General features: G+C 36.3%; 1 protein-coding gene across 1 annotated transcript in view; it reads right to left on the bottom strand.

Moving 5' to 3' along the window:
- Window positions 1-12,258, bottom strand: part of arhgap20b (Rho GTPase activating protein 20b) — a 47,467-nt gene that overhangs the window by 28,850 nt on the left and 6,359 nt on the right. The window contains exons 3-6 of the mRNA XM_072676626.1: window positions 10,283-10,420; window positions 8,330-8,476; window positions 5,837-5,878; window positions 4,732-4,807 (exon numbers count right to left, since the gene is read on the bottom strand). Coding sequence (XP_072532727.1) covers window positions 4,732-4,807; window positions 5,837-5,878; window positions 8,330-8,476; window positions 10,283-10,420 — 403 coding nt within the window. The remainder of the gene's footprint in view (window positions 1-4,731; window positions 4,808-5,836; window positions 5,879-8,329; window positions 8,477-10,282; window positions 10,421-12,258) is intronic.

Raw genomic sequence — 12,258 nt, 5'->3', positions numbered from 1 at the left:
TTTGTGTATCACAGTTTCTGGCAGCAGTAAATAAAATGATTGACTGAAAATATCTGAAAATAGTTTATTTTCTATGTAAAAACAATGACCTATTTTTATTTCAAATTTTTGATTTAATGTCTAAAAAAAATTATCCACTTTAGAAAAATCTTGACTTACTTTACAAATGTCTAAAATAATGACATACTTTGCTGAAATAAGAGTTTGACTCCTGTTAAAATAATTTAACAAAATTATAAATCTATACTAAGCTTATTACTTGCTTTCTTAGATCATTTTATCAGCCAATAATTATCGCTTACATTCTCAAAAAGTGTATAGTCTTATATTATTCATTGTACGTACTGAACTAGGACAACTTCTGGTTAACACAGATTATCACAGCCTCTGAACTGGTTTTAAAATGTAAGTGGCACCAGTTTCTTAGAAGATTACCTACTTAAAAGATGTTCTACTATGTATGAAAGTGAGCAAATTAGTTTGTGACTGTTTTTAAAAGAGTTTCTTTGTATAATTCATTTTTTTTTTGTGTCACTGTGGGAAGAATTTGCTAAATGAGATGCCACCTATCTTGGTAAAAGTAAACTTTCCAGTTTAAGTAAAATGTAATACATAAAACATCATGATAACAGAATAACATGTTTTTGTAATAAGAATAAAAAATAGAATATAGGTCAATATTTCCAGACACTGCACTAAAATGTTGAAATGATCATTATTTTGAGATGTCAATCAATGTTATAAGTAACTATGTTTAATGAATTTAGACAGCATAACAGTAGAGATATATGGATTATTCCCAAAGCAATGTATTGCGCGATGTCAAAACATTACTTAATCTGGCTGTATTTCACCCATAGGAATTAAGCGTTTCTTACAACACACAGATCTCCAAACTCACAGATCTTGCTTCATTTCCTAGCAATCATTGTCAAACCAGCAGTAAGAACATTTTAGGTGTATTGTTAATTGTATATTTTAATTCAATGCCTTATAAAATATGCTTTAGTACAACTTTGAAAGTACACTTCATTTAATGTATTTCTTCACATATTCACTAAGTATATTTATTTCTCATGTCATTTTGAATGTATTACTTAAAAGGTATTTCAAAATTGTACTTTAGTATGTTTAATACAACTTAGGAAGTACATTTGAGTCAATGCATCTCACTCACTTACTAAATCATATTTCACAACAAATGTACATTAAACTGTCACAATAAAAATTAAATGAATGTTTTTCTTTAATGAGGTTTAGGGTGTAGCACAACCTTGATAAATAAAACTCATATTTGTCCCATTGGCTCCTAACACCATCTGAAAGTAGTAATAGTTTATCTGTCAGTTATTCAATGTAACCTAATTTTATTAAACTTTAAACATAAACAGGTGTAATTGACATGTAAGAAACACATGTATATGTAATAGGTCATAGTTAAATACAATTTAAAGTGCACATAGGTGTATTTTAGTTTTAGTATAAATTAGGTAATGTAGCACATGAGTGTATATAATATGTGCATCTGTACACAAAATATCACATTTCTGATATACTTCAGATATATTAACAATATTAACAATTATGTTTAAACATTGCACACTTAAATCTACTCAAGATAGTTGAAGTTATACTAAAAAAAACACAACAAATAAAAACTAAAGTTGCATTTGAACATGGCTTAATAACAATATACTTAAGTTGCCAAACATTGTTCCAAAAATAATACATTCAGTATGTATGCAAGTTTCAATGCTAAAAATATGTACTTTTCAAATTAGGTATACTTATTAATAGTATATACTTAGGTACACTCTTCTTTTACAAAGGATGTCATGGTGAAGGTTTCTTGGCTACCAGACTCTACCTTCTCCCTGCTTCTGCTATTAAATTACTGGCTCCAGACATCTTTACAGCCTTCATGAAGGCTGCAAATACACAAGAAAAACCTGGCACTCAAAGTACACTTTCAGAAAAGCCACTGAACATATGAGTGCTTATCAAATCGGTTTTGAATATAGAGCAGACACATATTCCTATTGGTTCTCTAAACACTAGTTCCTGCCCTGTGTTCTTTGACTAACTGCACAATTCTTTTTTTTTTTCTATTCAGATCTACTTATGCACTTAATCTTATTTCAAAAATAGCTCCTGAATGAAGGGCCCTTTTATGTGTTAAACATGCTACTAATCTTCATCATTGTCAAAAAAAAAGGTTTTCTTACAGATGCCATGAGATGCCATATGCCATGAGGAACGATTTTCTTACAGATGTGCCTGGGTTTAGGTTTTTGTACAGATGTGCCTAGGTTTAGGTTTTCTTACAGATATGCTATTGCAGAAGGTTTTCTTACTGATCTGCCTACGTTTAGGTTTTCTTACATATGTAATTCATACAGATTTCTTACAGATGTTGAGGAAAGGTTTTCTTACAGATGCCTAAAGAGAAGTCCTCTTACAGATATGCTGGGGTTAAGGTTTTCTTACGGATATGCCTAAGAGAAGATCTTCTTATAGATGTGCCAGGGTTTAGGTTGCCGTGGGGAGGTGCCGTGGGGAAGAGTTTTCTTACAGGAGTGTTGTGGTTTAGGGATTTTCAGTTTGTTTGTTTTTTGTTTGTTTGTTTGTTTTTTTTTTACAAATGTTGAGGAAAGGCCCTTTTACAGATCTGCCAGAGAAAGGGTACTCTTACAGATCTTACAGAAAGTTCCTTTAGGTTTAGGTTTAGGTTTTCTTACAGATGTCCATGGGGGAAGGGTTTTCTTACAGGAAGGGTCTCTTGTTTTTAGTTTTTTTTTTTTTTTTACAGATGTTGAGGAAAGGTTTTCATACAGATACGCCAGGATTTAGGATTCTCACAGATGTGTCTGGGTTCAGATTTTTTATAGATGCGCCTGGAGGAAGGTTTTCTGTAGTACCATTGTTGCATTGTTCAATTCTTGCTCTATCCAGGGAAGCTGCTTGATCCCCATCTCATATGGACACTGGGCTTGCAGCATGGCCCAGTGGTGTCATGTGGACATATCGGCTCTTTGGATTGGTTGGGTGGAAAGATAACAATTTGGTCAGATAAATGGTAACCACCCTGAATTTCTCAGAGAGAGAATCCTCAGGGAGAGAGAGAAAAGTGAGAGGGAATAGTTGACAGAGGTCTTTGGAAAGCCGTCTGTCTAATACACTGTCTTTCTCTCTGTCTCTCTCTTTCTCTCTCTCTCTGTCTCTCTGTCTCTCTTACACACACACACACACACACACACACACACACACACTTGTACTTATTCTTGTGTATATTCTCTTGTACTCTGTGTCTATCAGGTACTATATAAATAGTATTAGGTTGTAGGTATTTGATTTAACCTCATTATTTTATTCATAATTTAAGTGTAACCTGTAACTAAGGTCATTGAGTACCTTTAATAAATCCATCTGTGATGTTTTAACCTACTTCTAACCTAAACTGCATTGCTTATTAATCTAAACAATGATTATCTTTGATTATCATAACACCATGTAAACAATGTTTTCCCATGTATATAACAATATAAATATTCTTATTGTATTAACAGCTGCTCTCCCATAATAACAGGTTTCTGTATCATAATTATAGTCTGGAAACAATATATAGTCTTGTATATATATATATATATATATATATATATATATAATTATAGTCTCTCAGATGCAAAATCTGTCTGGTGAACATTAAAATTTCCTCGGGGCAGGCTAAGCTTGCTTAACAGCTTGAGAAAGTACAAAGCTGCATCAAAGCAATGTGAGGCTATTTTGAATAATTCTGCTAAAACTAAAGTTTATATAATTCCAATAAAAATGTAACGTTATACAGTGTGTACAAATGTACAAAATGTTCAACATGTTTTTTCCAATTTTCACCACCATGGCGACATTTTACAGCAACTACAGTCTTCAGTGAGAAATAAAACAATGGAAAACACTATATAATGTCAAAACCTTCTAAAAAAAAAGTAGGTTTTAAGATAAAAAAAAATCTTGAAATCTTATCTATAAAAGAACTATTTTTAAGACTATTATACAGAGACCTGACAGGCTCTGGTTCTTTGCTTTGGTTGCATTTGATAGACATGGATTTTCAAGACTAACAACTACATAGACAAATAGATCAAGACAGTCTATTTGCAGCACTTAAAAGCTTAGAGCTAATTAACTCTTTTTGCTGCATAAACACTGTTCATATGTGCATTTATATTGAGTATTGCTCTTGATATTTTATTCATTTTATTATTCTTTAGTTAAGATTTGTTTTGTTATTGATCATGTTCAGTTTACTGTTTTCAGTCTTCATCACGTACATTTACATTTAAGACACTTATCATATGTTGTTATCCAGTGCAACTTACAAAAGTGATTCACTGATTACACTGTTAAGCCAGTCAAGTTTTCAGATTCATTGGTAGGTCATTTCAAAGGGATGGAGGGATTGAGATATGGCTGTGAGATTATACCTAATTGTGTCTTATATGTAACAAGTCCTGATGTAACAAGCCTACCTAAAATGAAATTCTGGCTATGACACTATTCCATAGGTATTTGTTTAATCATTATGATTTACTATTATTGTAAAATGTGTAAAAATAATAATGATAACCCTAAGATAAGATAAGAAAGCCATTCTATGAGTAGGTAAACATGCAGCTACTACTGTAAAAATAGTATACATTGGCACTAGTACTGTATGTATTGCCGTGAACTCACTGCTGTGTTGTCAAACAGGTGAACATTCAGCAGGATCCTGTTTGGAATTAAACCCTGCCTGGCTTTTGCGCTGTGCCTGTCAATCAAAGCACAGTGTTTACCTAAAACACAGAACTCAAAATACACAAATGTCTTACAAATCATTGAATCAGATTCATAAAAAAATCCTTAATGTTCTTAATTTTTCTTAATTCTTAATTAATCTTAATGCTTAATGTTACATCTGATAGTAGTAATAACCAATCAAAATAGGAATGTACAGGGAGTTGCAGAGCTCATAAACGCTCTAAACTTCTTCTTAAGAATTGTACAAAACGAATAGCTGTTTGCAATAAACCAATCGAACAAGAAGATAATAGATAATAGCTCAACAAAATAGATAATAGCTCAACACGGCTAAGAGAACAAGTACTTTCTCCAAATTTAGCACACAATGACACTGTTAATGACCACTGCAGTCTCAGAATTATTCAACCCCCTCATGATGAGCATCTTTAGTACTTAGTAGACCATCCCTAGCTGTTATGACTGGCTTCTTGACTTGACTTCTGGCAGCATTCCTGAAGAATCCTAGGTTGCCCTACTCTACATAGGCAAAGGTCTCCAGTTAACCATTATTTTTAGTTTTGCTGCAACCTCCTTTAAATCCCACCAAAGATTTTCTATGTGGTTCAAGTCAGTCCACTCCAGAATCTTCCAGAACTTCTGAAACCAAGCCTTGGTGAACACTGGAAACCTGCAGCGTGTGCAAGGCAAGATGGATTCAACCGAGTATCAGGAAACCCTAGTAGAAAACATAATGCCTTCTGAGAGTGCTCTACTATATAAGTACTATAGACACTTGTCTTGAAAGGGTTAAATAATCCTCAAACCGCAGTGGTCATTACAAGTGCCATTGTGTGTTGAATTTTGAGAAAACACTTGTTCTGTTAGTTGTGTTGAGCTATATAAATTGGTCTTGTCTGATTGGTTTATTGCAAGCAGATAGTGTTTTGTGCATTTTGCAAATAAACCTATTTTCAAATTGGAGGTGAACCAATTCGGTCACAAATTGAATGACAAGAATCAGAGAGAATGCACATGTCTTTTTAGAGGTTTTTCTTACCAATGTAAAGCACGGAGCCATTTCTCCTTTATCTCTGAGGAGCTGGAAAAAGACAAGTGGAGAGAATAAAAAAAAACACTTTTAATAAAGAATGATAAAAAAACACATGCCAAATTTAAACCACCTCCCAAACTGCCTCAGCTGTTTCGCCATTAAGAGTTTGATTTTCTTTATTCATGAATGAAAGCATGTGAATCTTGCTCATTAAATGCATGAGTGGCCTTCACTGATTGCTTTTAGGTTTAAGGTCAAGTTCAATTCATTCAGCACACTAACACTAAGGTACTGAATTGATGTCTTCATTATGTTCTATTACACAGAGCATCTTGCAGCAGCTGGCAACACAAGCAACAAGATGTTTTTTCTCAGAAGTGTGTGAGCTTCTTGCACTTAATTTCACTGAAGGTCTGAAAATTCTTTTTTTTGAAAAGTTTCTTGTGTGATATTTTTAGTGGTGTATCTGGGGAAGAGTTAATTCTGGCTGCGTGACTGTTGGCCAAAACTGCATCACCGTTTGATTTAAGAGCTCTTGGTCACCCCGGGAGGTGAAGGCTGCATACGTCTGCAAAACCATTTCTCTCCTGCTGGCTGGCTGGCTTTTCAGCAAGTCTTCTATTTTCAACCCCCTTCTGCTCTTCAGAGCCAATTGAGTGGCTGGTTTTAAAATCCCACCACTCCACAGGGGTCTGACTAATTACCCACTGGCTGCTGTATTAGAAAAACCTACCACATGCTTCTGCTCACTGGTCACTTCACAAGAACACATAACAGTACCTTGTAAAAGTGTTCACCCTCCTTGGCGTTTTACCTATTTTGTTACATTTTCTTTTTTTTTAATCTATATTTTTATCTATATATTAAAAAAACAAATAGTGGAAAAATTCTCTAAATGTAGGAAAAATTTAATAAAAAATTGGCATGTGTATATGCATTCACCCCCTTTGCTATGAAACCCCTAAAAAGTTCTGGTGCAACCAATTACCTATAGAAGTCACATGCTTAGTGAAATGAAATTAATTTCACCTGTGTGCAATCTAAATGTCACATGATCTGTCAGTATATACACACCTTTTCAGAAAGGCCTCAGAGGTTGCAACACCATTAAGCACCACTAACCAAACAACACCATGAAGACCAAGGAGATCTCCAAACAAGTCAGGGACAAAGTTGTAGTGAATACAAGGCAGGGTTGGGTTATAAAAAACACAATACATATCCATGTATTGCCGCTGGAAGTGCCGCAAAAGGTGGCTCTTCAAAGTACTGATTTTAGGGGGGAAATGATGCAAACCCTAAAATAATCCATTTCAATTCCAGGTTGCGAGGTAGCAAAACATGAAAAATGCCAAGGGGGTGAATACTTTTGGCACTATATAGTATTCCAGTACTGTCATAAGACATTTTAACATACAAATGAGGTAAAGATGTAATTATTTAAACATATTTTGAGTCAAAATAATATTTTATTCATGTACAACACCTGTGATGTTCAATTACATAAAATAAAGTAATTGTGTAAAGTAAGGCGTTTAGTAACTTAGAACATCAACAATATGTTTTTTAAATGGGGGTACACATACTGCTGAACCCTGCATTTCAAATTGTTATGCACACAACTTTTTTCTCAGATTTTCCTAAATGGTTGATGCAAATGACAGTCAGTATAATTAAGTCATCAATCATTCAAATTTCATTAATTTCATTTCAACAAACTTCCCAATGATTGCAGTATTCAAAATGCACTGTTCCAAATTATTATGCACAACAAAGTATCCAAAAATTTTATAGATTGTAAAGAACTGAAAACGGTCATATGTTGAATTTGCAGCATTAAGAGTCACATTTACTGAAATCAAAAGCTATTTCAATCAAACACATATTAACAGGCAAAGTTACATGTTTACATAGGACCCTTTCTTTAATATCACTTTCACAATACTTGCATCCAATGAACTTGAATATTTAGAGAGTTTCTGCTTGAATTTCTTTGCAGGATGTCAGTATAGCCTCTTAGAGTTGCTGTTTAGATGTGAACTGCCTCCCACCCTCATTGATCTTTTGCTTGAGGGTACTCCAAGGGTTTGCTTTGATGCCCACAGCAGTCAATGACACTGGGGTATTCTTTGCAGCACAAGATAGTGTACTGTCATGCATGAAGATGATTTTGCTGCCTTGAGATTTACGGTACTCCAAAGGCAGCAGCAGCTTTAAGTACCTGTTTGCTTCTTAGTAATGGCATTTTAATAGCTGCTTTCTTAACCCAATGCATTTGTCTGGCAGAAACCTTTCTCAATGTGCCTTTATCTGCACAAACCCTTAAGCTAGTTTAAGTTTTTGTGAAATATTTAATGTTTTCATACCTTGTCCAAGGCATTGCACTATTTGCCACTTTTCGGCAGCAGAGAGATCCTTCTTCTTTCCCAATACTATATATTTATTGTAATACAATCAATTTTAGGTTGTTTCTCTTTGATTTGGAGATGTTAAATGTACCTTAGGGTGACAACATAATTGGTGGTGGGCCAGCCAATCACAAACGAGTTTTTGGCACTGAACTTCCTGCTCGTCACATGGTGAATACAGGAAGCTAGCCAGATATCACAGAGACTTACACGGGCCTTCAGCTTCAGATATAGCGACCTGCGTGTGCACACACAGACACACACACACACACACACACACACACACAAAAATAAAAAAAACACTGCTCAAAAAAATAAAGGGAACACTCATATAACACATCCTAGATCTGAATGAATGAAATATTCTCATTGAATACTTTGTTCTGTACAAAGTTGAATGTGCTGACAACAATATCACACAAAAATCATCAATGGAAATCAAATTTATTAACCAATGGAGGCCTGGATTTGGAGTCACACACACAATTAAAGTGGAAAAATACACTACAGGCTGATCCAACTTTGATGTAATGTCCTTAAAATGTCCTTAAAGTCAAAATGAGGCTCAGTATTGTGTGTTGCCTCCATGTGCCTGTATGACCTCCCTACAATACCTGGGCATGCTCCTGATGAGGATCTGGACTAAAGCATCCGCCAACTCCTGGACAGTCAGTGGTGCAACGTGGCGTTGGTGGATGGAGCGAGACATGATGTCTCAGATGTGCTTAATTGGATTCAGGTCTGGCTAACAGACGGGCAGTCCATAGCTTCAATGCCTTCATCTTGCAGCAACTGACACACTCCAGCCACATGAGGTCTAACATTGTCCTGCATTAGGAGGAAACCAGGGCCAACCGCACCAGCATATGGTCTCACAAGGGGTCTGAGGATCTCATCTCGATACCTAATGGCAGTCAGGCTACCTCTGGCGAGCACATGGAGGGCTGTGCGGCCCTCCAAAGAAATGCCACCCCACACCATTACTGACCCACTGCCAAACCGGTCATGCTGAAGGATGTTGCAGGCAGCAGATCACTCTCCATGGCATCTCCAGACTCTGTCACGTCTGTCACATGTGCTCAGTGTGAACCTGCTTTCATCTTTGAAGAGCACAGGGCGCCAGTGGCGAATTTGCCAATCCTGGTGTTCTCTGGCAAATGCCAAGTGTCCAGCACGGTGTTGGGCTGTGAGCACAACCCCCATCTGTGAATATCAGGCCCTCATACCATCCTCATGGAGTCAGTTTCTAACCGTTTGTGCAGACACATGCACATTTGTGGCCTGCTGAAGGTCATTTTGCAGGGCTCTGGCAGTGCTCCTCCTGTTCCTCCTTGCACAAAGGTGGAGGTAGTGGTCCTGCTGCTGGGTTGTTGCCCTCCTACGGCCTCCTCCACATCTACTGGTGTACTGACAGACACAGCAAACCTTCTTGTCACAGCTTGCATTGATGTGCCATCCTGGATGAGCTGCACTACCTGAGTCACTTGTGTGGGTTGTCCGTCTCATGCTACCATGAGTGTGAAAGCACCACCAACATTTAAAAGTGATCAAAACATCAGCCAGAAAGCATAGGTACTGAGAAGTGGTCTGTGGTCCCCACCTGCAGAACCACTCCTTTATTGAGTGTGTCTTGCTAATTGCCAATATTTTCCACCTGTTGTCTATTGCATTTGCAGAACAGTATGTGAAATTGATTGTCAATTTTTGTGATTGTCATATTGTGTTGTTTAAGTGTTATTTCTTTAAGCAGTGTATATATATATACACAAACTCCAAAAATTGTTTTTTAGCAGTCTTGACTCATTTTATTCATGTCTAGGTTATATTTATTAATACTCAATGTAAACACAGGTAACAAAAGAGGAACTCATAAAAAGAAATGAGTTCTGTGCTACATAACATGTTTTTAATGAGCATGTAAAACTGCATTTGAGCATTTATCCCCATCCACAATCACATACTTTCTATTAATTTGAAAAATTATAAATAGAACTTAAAAATGTCTAACTGTAAAGTAAACTCACACACACACACACTATCTTACTTGGTTTTAGCGATGATAAGCGAGTCTGTGAAAAGGAGGAGGAACCTTTCTTGCGTCTCCAAACCAACTGTGAGGTGGGCATGGTCTTCCATAAGAAGCATGGCATTCGGGGACATTTGATCTGCCCAGCACTCATCACTGTGGGACGGACAATATAAAAAGATAATATGAATATTCAACCCTAATGAGAGAATGTAACACACACCTCAGTTTATATCACAATACCTACATTTAGAGTGTTATTAATATTAACCTTAATGAGAGACCGTAACACACACCTCAGTTTATATCACAATACCTACATTTAGAGCGTTATTAATATTCAACCCTAATAAGAGACCGTAACACACACCTCAGTTTATATAACAATACCTACATTTAGAGTGTTATTAATATTCAACCCTAATGAGAGACTGTAACACACACCTTAGTTTATATCACAATACCTACATTTAGAGTGTTATTAATATTCAACCCTAATGAGAGACCGTAAATCACACCTCAGTTTATATCACAATACCTACATTTAAAGTGTTATTAATATTCAACCCTAATGAGAGACTGTAACACACACCTCAGTTTATATCACAATACCTACATTTAGAGTGTTATTAATATTCAACCCTAATGAGAGACTGCAACAAGCCCCTAAGTTTACATCACAATACCTACATTTAGAGTGTTATTAACATTCAACCCTAATGAGAGACTGTAACACACACCTCAGTTTATATCACAATACCTATTACCTATGCCTATATATTAATATTCGACCAGTAAACAAAATACATAATTATGAAAGTTTGTGTAGCAAAACCATGGAAATGAATGTAGTGAAACCATGTAAACGGCAGCAGCAACCTTTGTAACACCTATGTAAACCATTAAATGAGTGTAGGGTTACCATGTAAATCGGTGTAGGGAAATGAAAATTGGTGTAGAGTTGCCATGGAAATGGACCATATTAACCATATTAATGTGAGGAGCATAACTATGAAAATTGGTTTAGGGTAAACAGGTAATGGGTGGAGCTTAAGAATGAAGAATGGCTGTAACAGTGTAAAATGCCAGTAGAATAACCATGTAAATGGGTGTATGGTTAACATGGCTCCACAGGCTTTAAGAAGTGGGCTTGCAACCAAATAGTTGGTGGTTGCTGGTTCATACCCCTGGGTTGGCTTGAAGTGTTCTCCAACACTCACTGATGAGGTGCTCCTGAACAAGGTAAACAGCACATTTACATATATCCCCTGATGGTTCCCTGAGTGCTAAGGTGGATGCCCTCCCAGTGTGTGTTCTCTCTGCCGAGAGGCACTGGTGAATGTTTTTCTCATGCTGCCACTGCCATTTTATTATATTGCAGATCTTCAGCTTGATGCTCTGTTACCTTACTTGATGTTGATATTTGTTTGTATCTATGATGACAGCACTCTTTTTTTTTATCTATTATCTATCTAATCCTGCCACACATGTAGATGGATGTGGTTTTAAGAGTTTAGCCCAAAGACTCTTATTGGTTTTGCATGATATGCATGCCTGGCTGGGGAATCAAATCCCAGTCTGCAACAGGGAGGGCAATGTTATTACGCTACACCACCCACAGTTTGGCTGGTCTGTGGATTCTGTGCTTCAGTATCAGCCTATCCCAGCTCCCTCTGCTGTTGCTGAGGGAGATTAAACATGAACATTTAAAGCTTGATCTGAAACTTGATCTGAAGCTTAAGCCTGAGATTGTTTGGGGTCCTAATGGAAATCAGAAAGGGATTGGTTGATTCAGTTGCTAATTCTGTTGGTGGTTAATCTAAGTATTAGGCCTTTTTGTCTGCCAGTGAAGTCCCAACCAATGGGAGGGTTTGTGTATCTGTATCTGCCTATATATCACTGAGAAAAAAAATAAGATTGGACAATTTTCCATTCAGAATGCCATGTTTCGCCACCAAACCCTAGTAATAGAATAAATATTGTAATACTGCGAA

Source organism: Salminus brasiliensis, chromosome 1, assembly GCF_030463535.1.
Source record: "Salminus brasiliensis chromosome 1, fSalBra1.hap2, whole genome shotgun sequence".
Lineage (NCBI taxonomy): Eukaryota > Metazoa > Chordata > Actinopteri > Characiformes > Bryconidae > Salminus > Salminus brasiliensis.
The sequence above is the reverse complement of the archived record's forward strand: the minus strand, read 5'-3'. Positions and strand labels throughout refer to the sequence as shown.